At 42.2% G+C, this 21,016-nt stretch overlaps 1 protein-coding gene across 1 annotated transcript in view; it reads left to right on the plus strand.

The window, feature by feature from the left end:
* KDR (kinase insert domain receptor) overlaps nucleotides 1-21,016 on the plus strand; it is a 50,015-nt gene that overhangs the window by 16,000 nt on the left and 12,999 nt on the right. Inside the window, exons 10-20 of the mRNA XM_081021469.1 lie at nucleotides 1,942-2,098; nucleotides 5,630-5,753; nucleotides 7,442-7,550; nucleotides 9,161-9,505; nucleotides 9,849-9,995; nucleotides 11,342-11,473; nucleotides 14,022-14,128; nucleotides 14,570-14,705; nucleotides 16,338-16,442; nucleotides 18,162-18,275; nucleotides 19,399-19,487. Of these exons, the coding sequence (XP_080877595.1) occupies nucleotides 1,942-2,098; nucleotides 5,630-5,753; nucleotides 7,442-7,550; nucleotides 9,161-9,505; nucleotides 9,849-9,995; nucleotides 11,342-11,473; nucleotides 14,022-14,128; nucleotides 14,570-14,705; nucleotides 16,338-16,442; nucleotides 18,162-18,275; nucleotides 19,399-19,487 (1,565 nt within the window). The remainder of the gene's footprint in view (nucleotides 1-1,941; nucleotides 2,099-5,629; nucleotides 5,754-7,441; nucleotides 7,551-9,160; nucleotides 9,506-9,848; nucleotides 9,996-11,341; nucleotides 11,474-14,021; nucleotides 14,129-14,569; nucleotides 14,706-16,337; nucleotides 16,443-18,161; nucleotides 18,276-19,398; nucleotides 19,488-21,016) is intronic.

A 21,016-nucleotide genomic window follows, 5' to 3' on the forward strand; every position in this document is an offset into this window, starting at 1 on the left:
AGCTATGGCTACCAATCATTATTACCCTAAGGCAGAGATGGATGCAGCTCTTAATTTTGATTTCTCTCTGTTTCTCTCCCCCCCCCCCCGCAATCAATTGTTTGGCATGCATTTCCCTTAATATACAATTTTTGCATGCAATTTTGCCTAGTTCATTTTTTTCCTAAGCAATTTTCTCTAATGCAAAAAATTTTTGTATGCTATTTTCCCAAATATATGCATTTTTTGTGCATTAGTAATCCTAATAGGATTTTCCTACCTTTTTTGGGGGGGTGGGGGTGGAGAAATGTGAATTTCAAAGAATTTCAAAGGTTCTTTGGTTCACACATTGTTTGGGGAAGCTTGAATTAGGTAGATTTGCATTAAAGTGCAGAGCGAACCAATTTTTTCCCCTCTTCCCCACCTGGGGTTTATTAAAATAACCATCCCATTAACACATTTTCTAGAGTGGTTCTAAACACAGCAATCCAGTTTCATTTATTTATTAAGGACATTTATAGCCCCACTTCACAGGCTAAAGCTACCAAAGCAGCGTACATGGTGTACGGAACAGAATAAAAACACAGAAACTTAAACTCTAATCTGTTAAACAAACTCTGAAAGCAACAAAACAATTTTGTCAGATATAAAATTGAACTTCTATAAACTACACGGTTTGCACCTCAGAGAAAGCTCTTCTGAACAACAACAAAAAAGTCATCAATGGGTGCCTAAACATCATGCTAGGCACCTGTCTAATTTTGGCTGGTAACTGATTTGTGAGAGCTGGAACTGCTACACAAAATCCCAGTTTCTAGTACAAGCTAAAGCACACTTCTGGGGCATCTGGTACTCTCAGCAGTGCCCCATCTGATGAGCACAGTTGCCAGAGATACAGTGAGCAAGTTGGGTTCCAAGTTGGTAAAAGCAGAACCTCGAACTGTGCCCAGTAGCACATTGGCAGTAGTGTTGGGTGCCGAATCATTGACTCACTAAGCCTTCTGCTATTCTATTTTTTCACCACACCTCTCTTTGTGTTGCCTCAGACAGGCAACAAAAGCTGTTGGTCTCTCAAACCCCAGGTGGGCTGCCATCCATTGCGCTTATTTTGCTTGACTCCAACATCCACCTCAGTTTATTTATTTGGAAGACTTTTGATTATCCAGTTGTTTCACAAAAGGATTATTTTTTCCATCGCACTCTGTGTGTGTATGTAGGAGTTGCCTTTGTGTCCTGCTCTTTTCCTGTCTTCATTGCTCTCCCTGACTTCCGCACATCGCGTGTCCTTCCCCTGCTGTCCTCCTGCGTCTCGCCCATCCTTCCTGACGCCCCCCAACTGCCCCGTTCAGCCTCACCTCCTCAAATTCCCCCTTCATTTGGCTGCACAGGAAATATTTCTCCCTGCTGCATCAAAAGTATCCTTTTTTTTTTTAGCACAATAGTATCCCTTGGGTTATAGGGACACGGGTGGCGCTGTGGTCTAAACCACAGAGCCTAGGGCTTGCTGATCAGAAGGTTGGCGGTTCGAATCCCCGCGATGGGGTGAGCTCCCTGCGCTCGGTCCCTGCTCCTGCCAACCTAGCAGTTCGAAAGCATGTCAAAGTGCAAGTAGATAAATAGGTACTGCTCCAGCGGGAAGGTAAATGGCGTTTCTGTGCGCTGCTCTGGTTCGCCAGAAGTGGCTTAGTCATACTGGCCACATGACCCAGAAGCTGTATGCCGGCTCCCTCGGCCAATAAAGTGAGATGAGTGCTGCAACCCCAGAGTCAGCCACAACTGAACCTAATAGTCAGGGTTCCCTTTACCTTTACCTTTATCCCTTGGGTTACTGTCAAACAGTGATGGTAGTTTTGTGTCCTGTGTTTTGAAGAACACTCTTCCCTTCTTTTGTAACTGCTCGCTGTGAATCATTAGTGATTGCCAGAACCCACAAATGTAATTGTCTTTCTTTTCCTCCTGCAGTTCCACCTCAAATTGGGGAGAATGCCCTTCTAGCCCCTGTGGATTCATATAAGTATGGTTCCACCCAAGCCATAACATGTACGGTATACGCTGTTCCAGCCGTGGCCAGGATTCAGTGGTACTGGCAGTTTGAGGAAGAATGTACTTTCAACCCACAGTAAGTACAACACGACTTGCCATTGATTCAACCCTAAAGTTGGTATTGCTTGGAGAAAAAGCAAAAGGGTCCAACTACTTTAGTATCTAAGGGTCGCGGGTGGCGCTGTGGGTTAAACCATAGAGCCTAGGATTTGCCGATCAGAAGGTTGGCGGTTCGAATCCCCGTGACGGGGTGAGCTCCCGTTGCTAGGTCCCTGCTCCTGCCAGTTTGAAAGCACGAAGTGCAAGTAGATAAATAGGTACCACTCCGGCGGGAAGGTAAACGGCGTTTCCATGTGCTGCTCTGGTTCACCAGAAGCGGTTTAGTCATGCTGGCCACATGACCCAGAAGCTGTACGCCAGCTCCCTCGGCCAATAAAGCAAGATGAACGCCGCAACCCAGAGTCGGCCACGACTGGACCTAGTGGTCAGGGGTCCCTTTACTTTACTTTAGTATCTATTTTTCCTGGTTTGGATCCAGTGTGCCAAAGAGGCTGCCTTATCCCTTTATAACAATCCATAAGATCAGCTGAGAGTGCTCTCTCTTGGAATGCTATCTGTATGCCAAATCAGAAATCTCTGAGAAGCGCTGGCAGTGTTATCATGTTACCTATCTCTGGCTCCCCAAATTTCATTGGGCATTATTACCTGCATCAGCGGCCTAATTCAGACATGCGAGGATATCATGGTTTCTAGCTAGGAAAGCAAGTCACAGTGAGTGTTGAGTTGGTGCATTCTTCATTCCTCTTCTTTAGCGAGCCTCTTCTTTCATCTGCTTCAGGTTTCACCCTAACCACAGTGTCTGGTGAAATCCAAACTCTCACCTCCTATTTATCCTCATCCCTAGAATGCACACAGCCCTGACTTCTGGCCAAAGATGTTTCTTTCAATTTATTTTGCTGTACCTTATACACTGAAATAGCTCTTTGGTGCAGTGAAGTGGGAAAGTAAAACCTAACTTTGGGCTAGACTGGAGGAAGAGCAGAGGCTGTATAAAAATATTCATTTCCACCCCTTCCTGGCAGTCGACACAACTTCCTCCAGCTCCTTTATGACTCTGTGAATGCGAAGCACTTGGGAATTGGTTCCAGCAACACAGGCAGCTAAACACCCAAATATTTTCACTCTCAAGGGCAAAACATGCATCATAGGAGTCTCTAAATGTGTATCTATCACATGCTTCTCTGTTAAGTTTGGGAAGTGTTATTTTTAACTGATGGCTTAGTGCACTGTTGGGATTATTTGTTTGCTTGTTTTAAGCTGATATATATATATATATATATATATATATATATATATATATATATATCCCCCAGCCTTCTGTACAAAGTTGCTCAAGATGGCTGACAGTACAAAACCCACAAAACAATTGTTTTAAAAAGATAAAAAGCTACTAAATATTTAGGAAAGTTGTCTGTTCCCTGTGTGTTTGGACACTCCTTATGATATCATAACCAAATTTTGCATGATGGTTCCTGAGATCAAGGAGTGGATTGTTGTCTGTTTGGATACAATGGGAAACCATTTTGAATCAAGATGGCGGGCTGAACCTTTCAAAACTCTGCTATTGTTAAGCATTTATTTCTAAACTACACTGATTTTTGTGTGTGGCTTCTTAGAATTCCTGAGCAATGGTGTTAGCATTTAATAAGCAAAACTCTTATGCTTTTACCCACAGTCCTCCTGGGCTATGGCAAACCCTCCAACATTTCTCTGATGAAAATAGGGTCGTCCCTTTCCATAATGAAAATTTTACTATTTATATCCCACACATCTTACTGGGTTGCTCCAGCCACTCTGGGCCGCTTCCAACATATATATAAACGTTTTAAAAAACCTTCCCTATACTGGATTGCCTTCAGACGGCTCAGAGGTTGGATAACTCCATATCCTCCAACATTTCTCCAATGAAAATAGGGGCATCTTAAGGAAAAGTGGGACATTCTGGGATCAAATCATAAACTGGGATGGCTTCTGTAAATCTGGGACATCCCTGGAAAATAGGGACACTTGGACGGTCTGGCTACAGTAATGCATTCTAGTTAATAGTGTAATCATAAAGATATGTGTACTTCAAAGTACTTTAGCTCCCTGGGACTTAGTCCCAGGTAAGTGTCTATAGGATTACTGTCAATTGTATTTATGCAGTATAGGATTTTAACTCTGGACAACAGCCAACTCGCAATTTTGTTGTTGTTGTTTGTACTCGTGACAAATCTGTCTGTTTTCTTTCTCTGGTTTCCCTTATGGCGACCCTCTGCTGAATTTGACACTGTGCCTTATCTCTGTGAGAGGGCATCTCAGAGGAAGTGCCTTGACTGATGTTGGGGATGATAGAAAGAGCTTCTGACCAAGGGCCACTCCACTTCCCTTATCTGAGCTTCACACAAGGCCAGACTTCCTTTCGGATTATTATTATTTTTTCAAGAAAGAAAGAAAAAGGAGTCAGCTTTCCTGTTGTTGTTTTAAAAAACGACTTCCACTATCTTCTTCCTTTGGTGCTAGTTATTTCCTGCACAAGGCCCAGAATCCTAAAGAAATACTTTTAAGGAATCCAGTAATTTCTCTGCTGCTCTCTGTCTGCCTTTAGAACGGAATCAACTCAAATTGTCAAAGTTATGAATCGACGTTTGTTTCCAGAATAGCTTCTTGCCCTCCCATCAGTATCCTGATTGAATTGACCTAGTTAGTGGTCTCATGTGGGACTTTACCTCTAGTCTAGGCCCTGGGAATTTCTATTCTTATACCAGCAGCAACATCTTGGGAGGTTGTGTATATAGTTTGAGTATATAGTTCTTTATTACAAATAGGTTCTGCAACAAAAAGTTGCAGTGTATCCTCTCCTCCTGAGTAGAATAACTTCTGTTCAGGAGGCCGGCCAGCCAGCCTGGGCCCTCCTTCAAGACATTGCAAGCCAGGTATCTTCAACCTTTTCAGACCCAGGATGCACTTTTAACCCAAACATGCATTTGGGGACCCATTTCTTAATATTCTTCCATAGTAAACTAATGTTCCTGTAAACTAATGTTCCATAGTAAACTAATGTTCCTGCATCATGCTGTGACTGGCTAATGGGTCCCGACCCACCACTTGAAGCTAGATGGGAATCACCCTTCCTCCAGCTGAGGGGTTTTCTTTTCAAATGGACACTCAACAGTCCATGGTCCTAGGAAGCCACTGGTCTAGCTAAGGCCTCAATTCGCTGTTCTTTTTGAGTATGGTACTCCCTTTGTTGCTTACTCCAGAGTTCACCTGCCCATGCTGATCCACCCCTCTTATTTCTTATCAGCTCCGTTATGGCTCCTGTCTTGTTGACACTCAGCCACCTGAGTTCAGTATAAGAGGGACTGATGTTCATTTCTCACTCCTCCTTCACAGCTTTCATAGGGAGTCTAGTGGCCTGTAATCCAAGTCTGCAGTATCAGAAAGTTCTGTCCCGGTGCCCGATGTACCTGTCTCTACCTTATGGGCATACATCTTGGGTATTTGTTGATACGAACAACCGGAAACTTGAAGGGTCATGTTTGTTTATGTGTTCTTTTCCACTCAGCCAAGCTGGACTGGGGAACAATCCTTACGCCTGTAAGAAGTGGAAAGACATAAACGACAGAAGAGGTGGAAATCGAATTGAAACAGAAAAAACACAGTTTGTCGCTATTGCTGGGAAAATGAAGGTGAGGCAGTCATTATCTAGCTCCTGTTTGAAATTCAGGGTATGAAGGAGTGTGGTCATGAAACTGAGAGCCGTGTGGTCCAGTGAGGGAGACTTGGACAATGGAGACTTGGTGTAAATCCCAGCCCTGTTATATGTCAAGGTGGCCTCAGTTTCTCTCTTTCAGCCTCATTTTTTCACCTGTAAAATGGGACAGATATTGGTGTATCTCGTAATCTTGTGTGTATTTACTCTGAAGTACATTCCATTAAGTTCAGTGGAACTTGTTCGCAAGTAAGCATGCAGAGGATTGCACCTGTAATATTTTAATATAAATCCCTAAAATGTGTCAACACAGACACATGCTTTGAAATGCATGATAAAAATGAGCAAACAAATTGGGGGAAGACAAGGTAAATACAATTACAAATTAGAATTAGAATTAGAATTGCAAATTATAAAAGCCTTCAGAGGTGGAAATGTTTAAATCATGGCAGGAGGGATTTCAAAGTTATTTAACCGCAGCTTACTGCATGTGGACGGAACACGGATGGCACTGTGGGTTAAACCACAGAGCCTAGGGCTTGCCGATCAGAAGGTCAGTGGTTCGAATCCCGCGATGGGGTGAGCTCCTGTTGCTCCGTCCCTGCTCCTGCCAACCTAGCAGTTAGAAAGCACGTCAAAGTGCAAGTAGATAAATAGGTACCACTCCGGCGGGAAGGTAAACGGCGTTTCTGTGCACTGCTCTGGTTCGCCAGAAGTGGATTAGTCATGCTGGCCACATGACCCGGAAGCTGTATGCCGGCTCCCTTGGCCAATAAAGCGAGATGAGCACCGCAACCTCAGAGTCGTCCGCGACTGGACCTAATGGTCAGGAGTCCCTTTACCTTTACCTACTGCATGTGGAACTATGATAAATGGCATTTGACCCTTCCTTGGAAGACTTAACAGCACAATCCTAGGCCTCTTCCCATTGACCAGGCTCACACATGTAATGCTAAGACGTAGTGTGAGAGTGGTGGTTCCTGAATAGGAGATTGCAGCTGCTTTGCTCATTTTCTTTTCCTGCTCTGTCTGTGCTCCTGTGAGTGAATTAAGAACCCTCAAGGAACAAAGGAAGCTGCCATATACTGAGTTAGACCATTGGTCTATCTAGCTCAGTATTGTCTACATTGATTAGCACAGGCTCTCCAGGATTTCCCTGTCCTATCTGAAGATGCTTGGGATTGACCCTGGAACCTTTTCATGCAAAGCAGATTCTCTACCAGTGAGCTTACAGACCTCCTCCTAAGTGTGCTTAGGGTTGACGTTTATGGCTGAAATCCTAAGCAGGCAGTACATTCTGTTGAAGACTTTGGTATAAATAAGCTTAGTGATGATGACCATCATATTACAGAAAGAATGCTGGAGAAAGTTGTCTATTTTCAGTTTTTCTTGATTCAATATCTGTACTGACAACAAGATCTGTGTTGGCCATTGTAGGAGGATGGTTTAGGAAGGTTAAACAGTTTCACTTTTGTTTGCCAAAATGGGTAACCAGCTGGGCAAGGAAGCTTCAGAGACCTAAAACAATGGTTTGGCTGTGTTGCCTTGGGATTTATGATAGCCTATAGCTCCATGGTGATATATTCGGCTGACTTACTGTGTGAGATTTAACCAAAGCCTTTAGTGCCTGTGAGGTATGTAATGGCTCGACTTGTTCTCTTGTAGACTGTAAGCACCCTCACAATTCAAGCAGCAAATGTATCTGCTTTGTACAGATGTGTGGCTAGTAACAAAGTTGGAGAAGGCGAGAGGGTCATTTCCTTTCATGTTACCAGTAAGTATAGCTCAATGATTGCCTGGCCATTGGCAAAATGGATATGTGTTTCATTAATGCTGCCAGTATATAAAAATGTCTCCTAAATATATGTAAGACTGCTAGGATATGTGCAGGGAAGTTCAACGTTCGCACTAGATTTTCTTTTTCAACTTGTGCTATTTACCATTTCCTTTAAAAATAATGATATCCTAGAATGGTTATGTGGAAGTGCTGTTTGTCTTTAGGATCATTTTTACTCTTTTAAGATGGAAACCGAACTTTGAGCACTCACTTCCTATTCTGATTGTGAAATGTGAAACGTCAATTAAAATTACGATTTTGATGTAGCAAAACAGAAAACGGCACTTCTATATGAGCCATCATGTTAAAGCTGGCATAACTTCGGTGAGAGTAATCCGGGATTGGAAACAGATTTTTACTCCTAAATTATCCATGGTACAGATGCAGAGGTAGAGCAGGATTGGATCTGACCCAAGCAGTATCTCTGATATACTGCCAAGTCCAGGAATGCTATAGTCAGTGCTGACCATGGATCCAGTTGCCCCTTTCTCCCCAAAGAGGAATTCAGTCACTCACTGCCCACTTTGGACAGAATGATAAGCCATAGTTTATTGTTATGAAAATGATTGGCAGCAAAGCTCATGCTCATGCAATCCCCTTCTCCCCTTTACTCCTCTGGCGTGGCCAGGAAGAGGAGTTTGGAAGCTTTCACATCTTTTTTTTAAAACAGCCACAGTTAGGTATCATATCCTAACTCAGACAAACTGCAGTTAGTCTTAACTAACCATGGTTAAGGTTTAACACAGTTTAGAGTTCAGAGGTAGAGTGCTATTAACTGTGGTTCATTGAAATGGGAATCAAAAGCTTCCCATCTCCTCATGGGTTAAAGGAGGAGAGCAGGGTGGACGATCCCCAGACATTGCTTATTGTTGCATTCATACCAGGCCTTTGTGTGAGGTAGGAAAGATCTAGTGATTGGAGTTACCAAGGGCTGGAGCCTGATTAGAAGTATGTGGTTGTCTGTCTTTACATGTAGTCTTCTCACAAACACTGTGGTGGAAGGGCAAATTCATTTTGACTGTTTTGGGTGCTACACTATTCATTAATGAGTACAGAGGAGAATGTTAGATTTCCTGAGCATTTGATTCAATCAATCAGTCTTTTCCGAATGACAATCAGTGGGCATTCTGTTAGCAGGTATTTTTTGTTTTGAGTTTGGATTGCTTTGTGTCAGCACCAATACAAACCGATCATATTAGGCAATTAATATTAGGTAGATGCATTAACTGTATTGTTTTGCCATTTTATTTTATTATGCATATTCTTTAAAAAACGGTTGATTTTACTTATATTTAGATTATTATTTTTTAGCTCAGCTTCTTTTTAGCATTTGATTTTATTGGTAGTTTAATGTCTATTTTATATTGCTTTAAGAAAACTGCTTAGAGGTTTGGATGATTAAGCAGTATAGACACAATTAAAATAAATATAGTAATGAACTGAAAATTGAAGTTTAGCCACTTCCAGAATGAAAGTCTTAGCTGCACATCTCAATACAAAATGTATCTCAGCATGACTGATCCCAGTTCCTCCATTTGTGTTCGCAGGAGGACTTGAAATTAACCTTCAGCCTAAGAGTCAGCCAACTGAGAAGCACAATGTCTCCTTGCAGTGTATGGCAGACAAGTTCACTTTTGAAAACCTGACTTGGTTTAAGCTGAGTCCTCGCGCTTCCATGGTGCGGCTTGGCAGGCTGCCTTTGCCTGTTTGCAAGAACCTGGACGCTCTGCAGAAGCTGAATGCCACAGTTGCGAGAGCCAATGGAGAGAACATCACCATGGAACTCATGCTCCGTAATGTTTCTCTCCAGGACAGCGGGGATTATGTGTGCATAGCCCAGGACAAAAAGACCAAAACACGGCACTGCCTTGTCAAACACCTCGCTATTCAAGGTAACCCATGGAAACTCTCTTGTGTCATGATTGTGACTAAACTCATAAAAACTCATTTTTATGAGTTTAGTCATAATAGCTCAATTCCAGATTAATCTATAGGTTTTGAAATCCACATAAAAATGTTAGTTTAAACATTCAAATGTATTGCCTCCCCCTCAAAATAATTCATTTTAAAATGTATTTTGATAATAGTTGGGAAGTGTAAAAGTCCAATCTGCTATAGATGTTCATTTTGTAGCTCGTGCTCCAACAGTACCATGACTTACCAGCTGCTTCAGAGTTGTAATTCGTAAGTTGCATTTTAAAATCCTGAATTTTTTATCCCCCACCACCGCAACAGAACCAGTGGCACCTGCAATCACCCGAAACCCTGAGAATCAAACAACAAATATTGGTGAAACTATAGAAGTATCTTGTGTAGCAAATGGAATTCCTTCTCCACTCATCACATGGTTTAAAAACAACGTAACCCTTGTTGAAGATTCAGGTGAGGCCGAGTGTTCTGTCCTGTGGCTAACCCTCGTAATTCCTAATTTATTCCTTGACCAAGAAGTACATTTTGCATAATGTGCTTTCTGTGCTCCTGATATTTGGGGGGGACACACTATTACTTTTATCAGCCTTTATTTTTACCATACCTGTTGCTTTGGTGAATGAGCATTGGCATGGCTTTAGGCTCTGCCCCCAATCTACACATATGCGCTGAACGCCTGGGCAAGATCTCCATGCATACAATTATGTGCACAGAGGGCTCTGTCTGTGTGCTCAGAGCCCAGCAGACGAAGGGTTTCTGATTCTGCCAACAGACCCTTCAGTGTGTACAGTGGAGGACCCTGTACATGCATTCAACTAACCTGCTTAGATTGGTTTTGAAACATCCTGCTTCAATCTGTGCACATTCGTTTCAATATTAGCCGCCCTGGCCCTATACTGTTTTGAGGATCAGATGCATCATGCCTCTGCATCCCAGAATAAGAGTGGGAGAGGACCATTGCCCTCCTATTCTGATTTTGGGTTTCTCATGGGCATTTGGTTGGCCATCATAAGAAACAGAGCTGGGTTTGGTAGGTCCAGCAAGGTTTTTCTTTGGTTCTTAGAGAGCTTTATAAGTGCACTGGATATGAGGAATTCTGCAGGTAGATCAGGGCTGGCACAATACATTTGGCTGCCTGAGGCAGCCACCCCATTTCAGCTGCCTGGACTGTCAGTGGGATAATGCAATGGCATAATGTCCTCCAGTGCACTTGAGGACAGCAGGCTACTTTAGGGGCTGAATGCCTCTGATCAGGGGAATTCGGGAAACCGGGGAGCTGCCACTGCTGGCCCCCAGCATCTGTCACCTGATGCAGTTGTCTCACTGTCTAATGGTAGGGCCGGCCTTGATAATCAAATTCCATCCAGCCATTGTAAAATTAACCAAAGGGAATATATAGAGAGATAGCTTTTGCCTGTGCTGAAGACATGCCCTTTGATCTGAAAGCCCTTTCCTAATGCCAAATGTGTGGTTAGGCTTTCCTTGCTCACCTTGTCAGAGGAACTCCCCTCTTTATCATTGGGGTGTTTGGCTAATCCTTATCACTGAAAGCAGGTTCTGGGGCTTAATCCTGGTGAGCTCTGGTTGAGATTAAACCAGGCTCATGGCTGGATGGAAGAGTCAAAGTGGGGGTTTGGAGTGTATAAAATACAGAGCTTCTGTACAAGCCTCATGAAAGATAAGAAAACCCTTACAAAATTCCACATTTATCGGCGTCTTTGTCTGAACAACAAAGACCAAGTCAAATTAACAAAGGCAATGAAAGAAACATTTGTATATGTGTCTTTTTTTTTTATAAGGTATTGTTTTGAAAGATGGGAACAGAACTCTCACTATACGGAGGGTGAGGAAGGAAGATGAAGGTCTCTACACTTGCCATGCTTGTAATATCCTGGGCTGTTCAAAAGCAGCTGCGTTTTTTGAAGTAGAAGGTTGGTATGAACCACGGGTCTCTGGGTTTTGCAAAGTGTTACTTTCTGCTCCATTTATATTTTATTCTCATAGAAGCATAAAATTTGATAGTACCTCAGAGATCATCTAGTTGATGCAGAAAATCAATTACTGCAGGGTCTCGATAGTCCTTTCCCTCCCGGTTTAAATGTGTTGCAAGCTCTTCTTGCAGAAAACCATTGAGCTCACTGAGACCTACATGGTTTGTTGAGTGGAATCAGGGCTGAAGGGAAATAAGTTTGAAAGAACTGTAGACCAGTCAGGGAGACTAGAAACTGTGTGGTAGCCAAGAAACAAATAAGCTGAAGTGTCAAAATCCAAATAGAAAAGACTAGGAGGATGCTAGGTAGACTGAATGGACCGCAACAAGATATCTGAGTGGCTCCTTTGACTTCATTGAAGTAAATTGTGGGAGCAGTCATATGTGTAAGTGGTCCCCCTAAAATAAATATTTCCACTGAATCACATTCACTCATCAAAGATCTCACCCTTCTGTTAAAATCTCTGATCAAATTTCTTGTTTTGCATATTAACAAGCCACCCCTAGACATATTTTTTTTTTAAAAGAGTTGTCAGCTAGTGATAGAAACCTTGCCTCAGCGTGATGACCTGCTGAGGGTTTTGTTTTTATTTTTATTTTAACCAAGCAATCCAAAACTATATCCTGTTATTCTTACAGTCCGCAGCAGGATATTGAAGTGATGTGCCATGTGACTTTTTTTTTTTTTTTGTGGGATGGAAAGTGCCTGTAAATAGACCTCCATGTAAATACGTGCTTTCGGTTATCCAACAAACATGACTTGCCTGGAGCGTAGCCTACTTTGGCTTGTAGAAATTGAAACGTGATTGTGAGAGAGTGATTCGAATGAGGGAATTTATCACCCGCCTCATCGCAGGCTGTCGATTGATGTTAAAACAAGAAACCAACGTGAGGCACAGATTGCGTGATGGAAGAGCTGAAATATACAGCCATGGGGTGAAGAGTGAACTTCATGGTAAAAATGAGTTCTTTTGATGTTGATTGCAGAACCATTTTGGTGCTGATAAGCCTAATCAGTGTTTGCCAGAGTAAACTTCTTCCCCGTAAGAAGCTGACTTAAATAAGACTGCTGGGCCATGCCATCTAGCTTAGTTTTGTGTACGTTGATAGGCACTAGTTTTTAAGTGTTGCAGGCAGGAATCTTCTCAGCTCTACCTGAAGATGGTGGGAATTGGACCTACATCACCTTCCCTGAGCTATAGCACCTTGTCTATAACAAAATCAAGTTTAGGCACTTTGGCATCCTAAGAAAATATTAAGATGGAGTCTCACACTATATTAGATACTGAAACTCTTGGGCCTTCTAATCTTTACACCTGGTCCTTTGTAATCTGTATAGAGCCTCCTACATCTGTTTCCTATGCTGGTGAGGTCACCCATCAACATTCTGGGATCTTGATTCATTTACTCCCAAGGAGCGCTGTCTTCCTCTAGCAATTGAGTCCTCATTTAACAAAATCTCATGCCCAGCCGGGATTACCTTTTCCAATTGTTTCCACTGATCCCTTACTAGTAGGGATGGGAGATAAATTCACTTCAGTTTGCATTTAAAAAAGCAAACTTAGCCAATTTGCACTTTCCAAAACACAGCCGTCCTTCAATATTTGCATGTTTCTGAATTTTGCCATGCAGTTCTCCAGCCAAGTAATGGTGACAAAAACCACATGTATAAAGTGTACATTTAAATGCATGTGTTGGTGAAAGCAAATGCATTTTATTACAAGATATTCCTTGCAGAAATGTGTGTATAATTGTCAAAAATGTGTTAGGAGAATTCACACTGAAATGTTGAGAAATTCATGGAGAATTTTTCAAAAAATAAAAAAAAGCAAATTGATGCAGAAGTGTGGAAAACTAAATTTTAAGATAATAAAAATGAGAAACTGAGAGACCTGAAACAAACAAATTTGTTCATCCCTGCTTATTAGTTACCCAACATTTCTTGATATAATACTGCTTGTTGGCTTCTATCCATTCAGAGCAGTATAAATACTGGAAATTTTGGAAATACTGGAAATACTGGAAATTTTGGAAAATTTATCTGGAGACAAAATCCAACAAAATTAAAGCACTTTTAAAATCCCAGGGCTTTCTGCAGGAACATATGATTACACCTAAAAGTGCTTAACACTGACTGGATCTGCTCAGTTCTTTACTCCCTGCTGGGAGACCAATATTACCACATACCAGTGTGCACAACTTGGTTTATTTCATAGAGTGAGGAGATGAATCAATCAGAGAATGCCTTGACTGACCAGTATTATGGACTGCTCTTGGGTCAATTCACCTCGAGTTCCAGTGGAGGGATTTGTGCTGTGTACTGAAGTGTCCTACATACACTTTCCCTTTAACACATTTTTGTCTTCATTGACTTGCTACGTGTTGGACTCCTAACATTTTTGTTCTCAGACAAGGAACCTCTTTCAGTACTTCAGCTGATGACCTGCTCTGGGCTACTATCAATGAACTGTTCGATTGTCTCTTCCCAGGCACTGATGAGAAAACGAACCTCGAGCTCATTATTCTGGTTGGAACGGCGGTAATTGCCATGTTCTTCTGGTTGCTCCTCGTAATCATTCTCCGGACCGTTAAGCGGGTAATGAAACCATTCTCCCACTGTCCCATCGGCATCAATCTTGCATGGCAAATGAAAACTGATGGGGACTCTTTTGTGTTGTTTCTTGCATTGTCTTTAAATCAACAGCCGCATTTTTTCCTCTTGGTACCATCACATTCTTTCCTGGAATTTGAGGGCACATAAATTGTGCTTTTTAATTGACCAGGCATTTGGTGGAGGGAAAAAAAAAGAAGAAGACCTTTTCCAGAAATTAATAAAGCAAGTAATTAACAATGATTTGTGGGCACATGCCCTGCGATGTTTCTGGGGGGAAACTGCATACTTGCATTCCTGTGGACAAAAAAAAAAAAAAAAGTTCCAGACATCCATAATGCCAGTAAATGTGACCCACCGCTCATTGCCCAAGCAGTAAGGATAATTGTATTTAATTTGCACGACTACTGCTTTTATTTTTTTCAGGCCAATGGAGGAGAACTAAAGACTGGCTACCTATCTATCATCATGGATCCTGATGAAGTCCCTATGGATGAACAATGTGAACGTCTCCCTTACGATGCCAACACATGGGAATTCCCCAGAGATAGGCTAAAGCTAGGTGGGTCTCGTTACAAATGAGCAAGTGAAATGTCCCTCTAAACTTGAAATCAGAGGCTGCTTTAATTAAGTGCTGGTTTTGGAAATGCGTGATAGAATCATAGAATTGTATAGGAAGAGACCCTGAGGATCATTTAGTCCAACCCCTTGCAATGCAGGAATACAGAACTTGTCCTATACGGGGATCGAACCTGCAACATTGGCACCACACTCTAACCATCTGAGCTATCCTAATATCTAATATGGAGGTCATTGTGTGCTCTGATTGGAGCTTGGAACTCCTGGTTCACTATCCACTGGAGAGCACCATGTATGCGCTGAAACTTTCAGGTTTGCAAGAAATACCTAGAGTGGAGTTGGAATTTCCCAGGAGACTCCTTAGGCTTTAATTTCATAACCAGACCTCAGCACTGGATTCCAACCAGCTCTTGGGAACACAATATTTTTTGTAATTTTTTAAAAAGGAGTAATCATAAGTGCATGCAAAGTAACATTCCATTGCCACAGAGTGTCTACACCATAGTGGCACACTTCTGGGGCGATGAAACAGTGCTTACAAATTAAAGGGCCTAGTTTCCCTGATTAAATTGTGCTGCCTACTGTTCCCCAGTTCAACAGCCTAGAGACAAAATCACTTGAGCCTAGTGGTGCCCAAACTTTTTTTTTTTAAACATAGTCTTGGCAGACCCCATAATGATTTTCTGCCTTTTGTAGCAGTTGCAATGCAATGCTGTTTGGTTTTTTAAAAATTGCATTTTTATGGCTGCTTTTATGTATTGGATGCTTTGTGTTATAATTTGAATTCCATGGATTTCAAGTTGTCTGCATTAAAATTCAAGAAATAAAAGAAGCAATAAAAATACAATTAAAAATCAATAGGAGCAGTGCTTCCCCCCCAGGGGGTACTCAAGGGTACGCAGTCTCTCTTTTCGGTTAAAAAGTGTGAAATTTACTGTAACAACTTCACAGTGAGTACCGGCACCTCCTTTTCTAGGAAACAAAGCACTGAATATGAGCATTTAATTTACTAGGTGTGCCATCTTCTCTCTATAACCGCAAAGCCCTAGACAGGTCAAGGACCACCTCTAAATGAAGCTTGCAGACCATTGGTGGTGTAGTGGTTAAGAGCTGTAGACTCATAATCTGGTGAACTGGGTTCGCGTCTCCTCTCCTCCACATGCAGCTGCTGGGTGACCTTGGGCTAGTCATACTTCTCTGAAGTCTCTCAGCCCCACTCACCTCACAGAGTGTTTGTTGTGGGGGAGGAAGGGAAAAGGAGATTGTTAACCGCTTTGAGACTCCTTCGGGTAGTGATAAAGCGGGATATCAAATCCAAACTCTTCTTGGTGGACCACAGACCACAATTAGGAACCCTGTGCTCTAGACTTCTTGTTTCGATGCCATTTCCAGAAACGTTGGTCGACACTGAGGTGCATGTTTTGCAGTAACACAACATGTGAGGAGGCAGGATTCTGCTTTTATGTTTGCTCCCTTTATAGCTGTGGTGCTCTCTGCCTTCATTGCGGCGCGATCCACCAGCCTTGTTTGCTAAATACGTAGCCAGCTCCCTTCAATTGCTTGGACAGTAGAAATATTTTAAAAAATTTATCTTTTTGTTTAATTTTGTCTCCAGGTAAGCCGCTTGGTCGGGGAGCCTTTGGCCAAGTGATTGAAGCAGATGCATTTGGAATCGATAAAATGACTACCTGCCGGACTGTTGCAGTCAAAATGCTTAAAGGTGAGGCTCGAGAACTAAAATTCACCTATGAAGGATGTTCTGGGCAATCAGCATTTGTTGATGACATTGTAAGACCTCAATTGGTTGTAGCTATTGGATATAGCTACAAGATATAAACTTGCCAATCTTTTCTCACTTAGCTCAACCTAGAGGGTGAGAAGCTTTCATAACAGTAATAGAATATTGGGAGAGTACAGTATATTCATTTTTTATTGTATTAGTTGTTTCCATTAAGCAATGAGTTTCTTTTCCCAGTTTGTTAGATTGTTTTGAACTTGGTTAGATATTTTGAACTCCACACATGCTTTCTGCCCACTGTTTATGCCAGGCTTCCTCAGCCTCGGCCCTCCAGATGTTTTTGGCCTACAACTCCCATGATCCCTAGCTAGCAGGACCAGTGGTCAGGGATGATGGGAATTGTAGTCTCAAAACATCTGGAGGGCCGAGGTTGAGGAAGCCTGGCTTATGCCTATTCTCTATTAAATTTTCATTAAGCACATTAAATGCACTATGCTTTCTTTGTTAAACTAAGATGAAATACCATCTTGCTCCCTCTTGTGGCTTCCTTCAAGCAAGGAGCCGACCCTCACAGTAGCTCTGTCGAAGAGCATCTGCTTTGCATTCAGAAACAGTGGCACAGCATGAGGGAGGGGCAGGGGGGTCATGGGCCCGGGTGCAAATTTCTGAGGGGGTACAACCAGGTGCCCTCATGACAGGGTCCCTCACCGAGACTGGAACTGCCCAGAGGCAAGCTGTGCCTGAGCTGGGTCTTTGGAGCTCGGGTGTCTCCTCCTCCTCCTCCTCCTCGTGGCCAGAAAAGGGATGCCTGCATGTGACCCGCCCCATGGCTGGCTGAGAGGGAGTGAGGAAGGAAGAGGAAGGCGGGAAAGCACTGTCAGAGCCATGTGCGTTGCCCAGAGCACCTTGTGGCAAGGGCAGGAGGGTAAGGCAACACAGCGGCGCTCTTGTTTTCGCATTTCTTTGCCTTATCTCTGCTCCAGGTTGGGGCTAGTTTGCAAGGAGAAGCGCACTTGATTAGATGCTGGCTGGCGAAGGGACTGGCCACTGCCTAGTCCACCAGGGGGTGCAACACTTGCCCTGCCCTGAGGCACCGGTAACCCACGCTATGCCCCTGTTCAGAAAGTCCCAGGTTCAGTCCCCTACATCTCCAATTTGGGCTTTGAAAGACTCCTCTCTAAAATTATAGAGCCATTGTTGTTGTTTAGTCGTTTAGTTGTGTCCGACTCTTCGTGACCCCATGGACCAGAGCACACCAGGCACTCCTGTCTTCCACTGCCTCCTGCAGTTTGGTCAAACTCATGTTGGTAGCTTTGAGAACACTGTCCAACCATCTCATCCTCTGTCCTTGTGCCCTCCATCTTTCCCAGCATCAGGGTCTTTTCCAGGGAAAAGAGGGAATAGAACCACTATTTTCCAGGGAAATAGAGCCACTAGCAGTCAATATATAAACAACACTGAGCTACATGGACCAGTGGTCTGATTTGATATAAGGCACCTTCTTAGGTTCATAGAAATGCTTTCATAAACATAGGCTTTAAGTTCGATCACACAAGATTTTGTTCACTAGTCATAAAGAAGCCACACGGACCTGTTGGATTGTGTGATCCCTTCCCATCCTACTTGGAAGGAAGATGGCAAGCGGACTTTTATTGCTACTCAATAGACAGGACAATATCTATCTTTCTTTTTCATTTATAGAGGGTGCAACACACAGTGAACATAGGGCACTGATGTCGGAGCTCAAAATCCTCATTCATATTGGTCATCATCTCAATGTGGTCAATTTACTTGGGGCCTGCACAAAACCGGGAGGTAAGTGTTGCTTTTTGCTACTTTGTGGAGAGGGCATAGCTCGGTGGTGCTCACTGCTTTACCCCCCAGAGTCTGCCATTAACGGGTTTCAAGCAGCTAGGCCTGCAGAGACTTCTGTCTACAACCTGGAGATCAGCAATCAAGAAACAAAAGCCACAAAAATAGGTGTAACAAAAATAGACACAGCGTTTCATAAAACAGCAATGCAAACAACAGCAAATCAGAGCTTTCCTTCCTTGGTTGCAATGTGTATGTGGGGTAGTGTTCCTTTCTGTGCATCCTTAGAAAGCCACTGCCGGCTGGGGAAAAAATGCATTCACCCTGCCCATTCCTGGCCTGTTTTATGGCAAAGCTAGGCCTTATTGCAGCAAATGCATGAACCCAGTTTCTCATTGGCTGAAATAATGGTGAAAAGTGGAAGCCAAAGGTTCAGGTTCAGGACGGGAAGTTTCACTAGGCAAAGAACCTAATGATTCTTTGTGCCTTTGAGGTATTTAACTTTAAAAAGAAGCTCTAGGTTGAGCAAGATACAATGGAGATTTATAGAATCCCGCAGAATTATGCTTGGTCTATTGATTTACCCTCCCATTTTAATGCTGAATATTTTGCTACTGGGTTGTTGTTTTTTTGCACTTTTATACCTTTTTCTCACTGTTTTATTATTATTATTAGTTTCTGGTAAGCTAATCGGTGTCTTTCCGGTGGGGATCAAATATTTAAAATACTTACAAAAATGTTGCATGGGAAAGTGAGAGCAACCATATAATAAAACATGTACAGAGGAGGCCTGCACAATTTGACACCTACCAAACAAAACGAAAGGCAAGAACAGATATTTTCATTGATCCCTGGTGCGTTTTCAGTGATGGTAAGGAGGGCTTCATTCTGCTTCCTGGACCACACATTTAACAGGTGTGATATGGAGCAGGGGTGAGGAACTCCAGATGTTGCAGGACTCCAACTCCCGTCTCTCTGAGCATTGACCATCCTGCTTGGAGCCAATGGGATTTAGAGTTCAGCAACATCTGGAGGGCCACAGGTTAGCCACACCTGATACAGGCAGTTGCTAGAGGAAAGGCTACGAGAAAGTCCTCTAAATCTTGTTCTCATTTTGTTCCTTTAGGGCCACTCATGGTGATTGTTGAATACTGCAAGTTTGGAAATCTGTCGGTGTACTTGAGAAGCAAGCGGAGTGATTTTGTTCCATACAAGGTGAGGCCTGCATAAAATGTAGGGGGAAGGATGCTCTGCTTTTCAGTTTTAAGATCCTTTTGACTTCTCTACTGTGAGATCTTTTGGATGTGAATAGGAGTGAAAATAACTGGATAAATGCAATGATATTTGGAATGCAGTTATGAAAAGACAATTAAAAAAATTATAATGTCACATTAGTAATTTTTCATTAGTTGCAAAAACTATTACTTATATACCTATATTTTGTATTGTGTCACAATTTCAAGTTTTCTTTTTGTTTGGTTTTGGTTTTTTGCTTTCATTTTTGTCTGTTGCTTTATTTTCTCATTGAAAATTTTCAATGAAATATAAATATTTAAAAAATAGGAGTTAAAATAACGATTTAACATTTCTAAGTGAAACCTACACTTCTTTAGGCTGTATCATGGCCAACATGGGTTTATTTTATTTTTTAAATGATATTTATTGAAAATTTTTTAGAATTACAGAAAAGAACACAGCAGAAAAAGAAAAAAAAGAAAACAAAGAGAAAACAAACCACATCAAACAATAGATTCAAAAAAACAAAAATACACCACAAACAGATAAAAACAAATCCATCATTCTCGAATCCTCAACTTTCATTACCTTCTTTCTTTGACCTCCTCCTCCTCCCTTTTTTTGTATCCTAGTTATTAATTATCGCAGCAAATCCTTTCCATATTTCATAATATTCTGTCATTACATTACCTTAATCTATTTTCATCTTATCTTATAGAAAACCTTAAAACTTAAAACTTAACTCTTATTTTTACCAACTTCTCATAACCATAATATTCTTACCTAATTCTTTAGACATTTTTGCTAGAGCCAAGTAATTTTGTTCCAACATTTTTCTAACATTCATCAATTTTATAAAACAATCCTAGTAATAAAAAGAAAGAAATAAAAACAATCCAATCTTCATCCAGCGTCCCTTCCTCCTGGTCCCGGGTTTTGTCAGTCCTCTTTATCCCATTGATCTAGCGCATTAACCTGGTAACCTTATATCCGAGGCCCTTAAGTCTCTTCCATGTCCCTTCCGCAGCTCTTCTTCATATTCTCCTTTCACATGTGGGAACTCCAGCTTGGTAATGTTTTTGACCCTTTTCAACAAATCAGCCCCTTTTCCAAAGTCCAAACTAAACTCCATGTGGTATTTAAAAACATGTTTCAGAATCCCTCCAAGATTAAGAGCCCCCACAGCCCCAAACGTCTCACGGCCCATTGCCAGACTTGGAAAGTCCAAACATCCCTGCATAGGTGGGTCTATCCAACCCCCCATTTCCAAACCAGTCCAAACCTTATCTTTCCAAATCTGGCTTTTTCCAAGTTCATTTGTCAAATCCAAAAGCTCATGTTCCTGCAGGGCCACAGCTCCCTCCATCTCTGGCGCCCAAGATTCAGCAACATCCTCTTCTCTCATCTGTTCTGTCAGGGCACACTCCTGATTTAATTCCTGGGTGGGCTCCATATAGTTTCCCACTGCCTGTTCAAAAATTCTGACCGCATTAGTCATCAAATCCGTA

Source organism: Podarcis pityusensis, assembly GCF_964106645.2.
Source record: "Podarcis pityusensis genome assembly, chromosome: 9".
In the NCBI taxonomy this organism is placed as follows: domain Eukaryota; kingdom Metazoa; phylum Chordata; class Lepidosauria; order Squamata; family Lacertidae; genus Podarcis; species Podarcis pityusensis.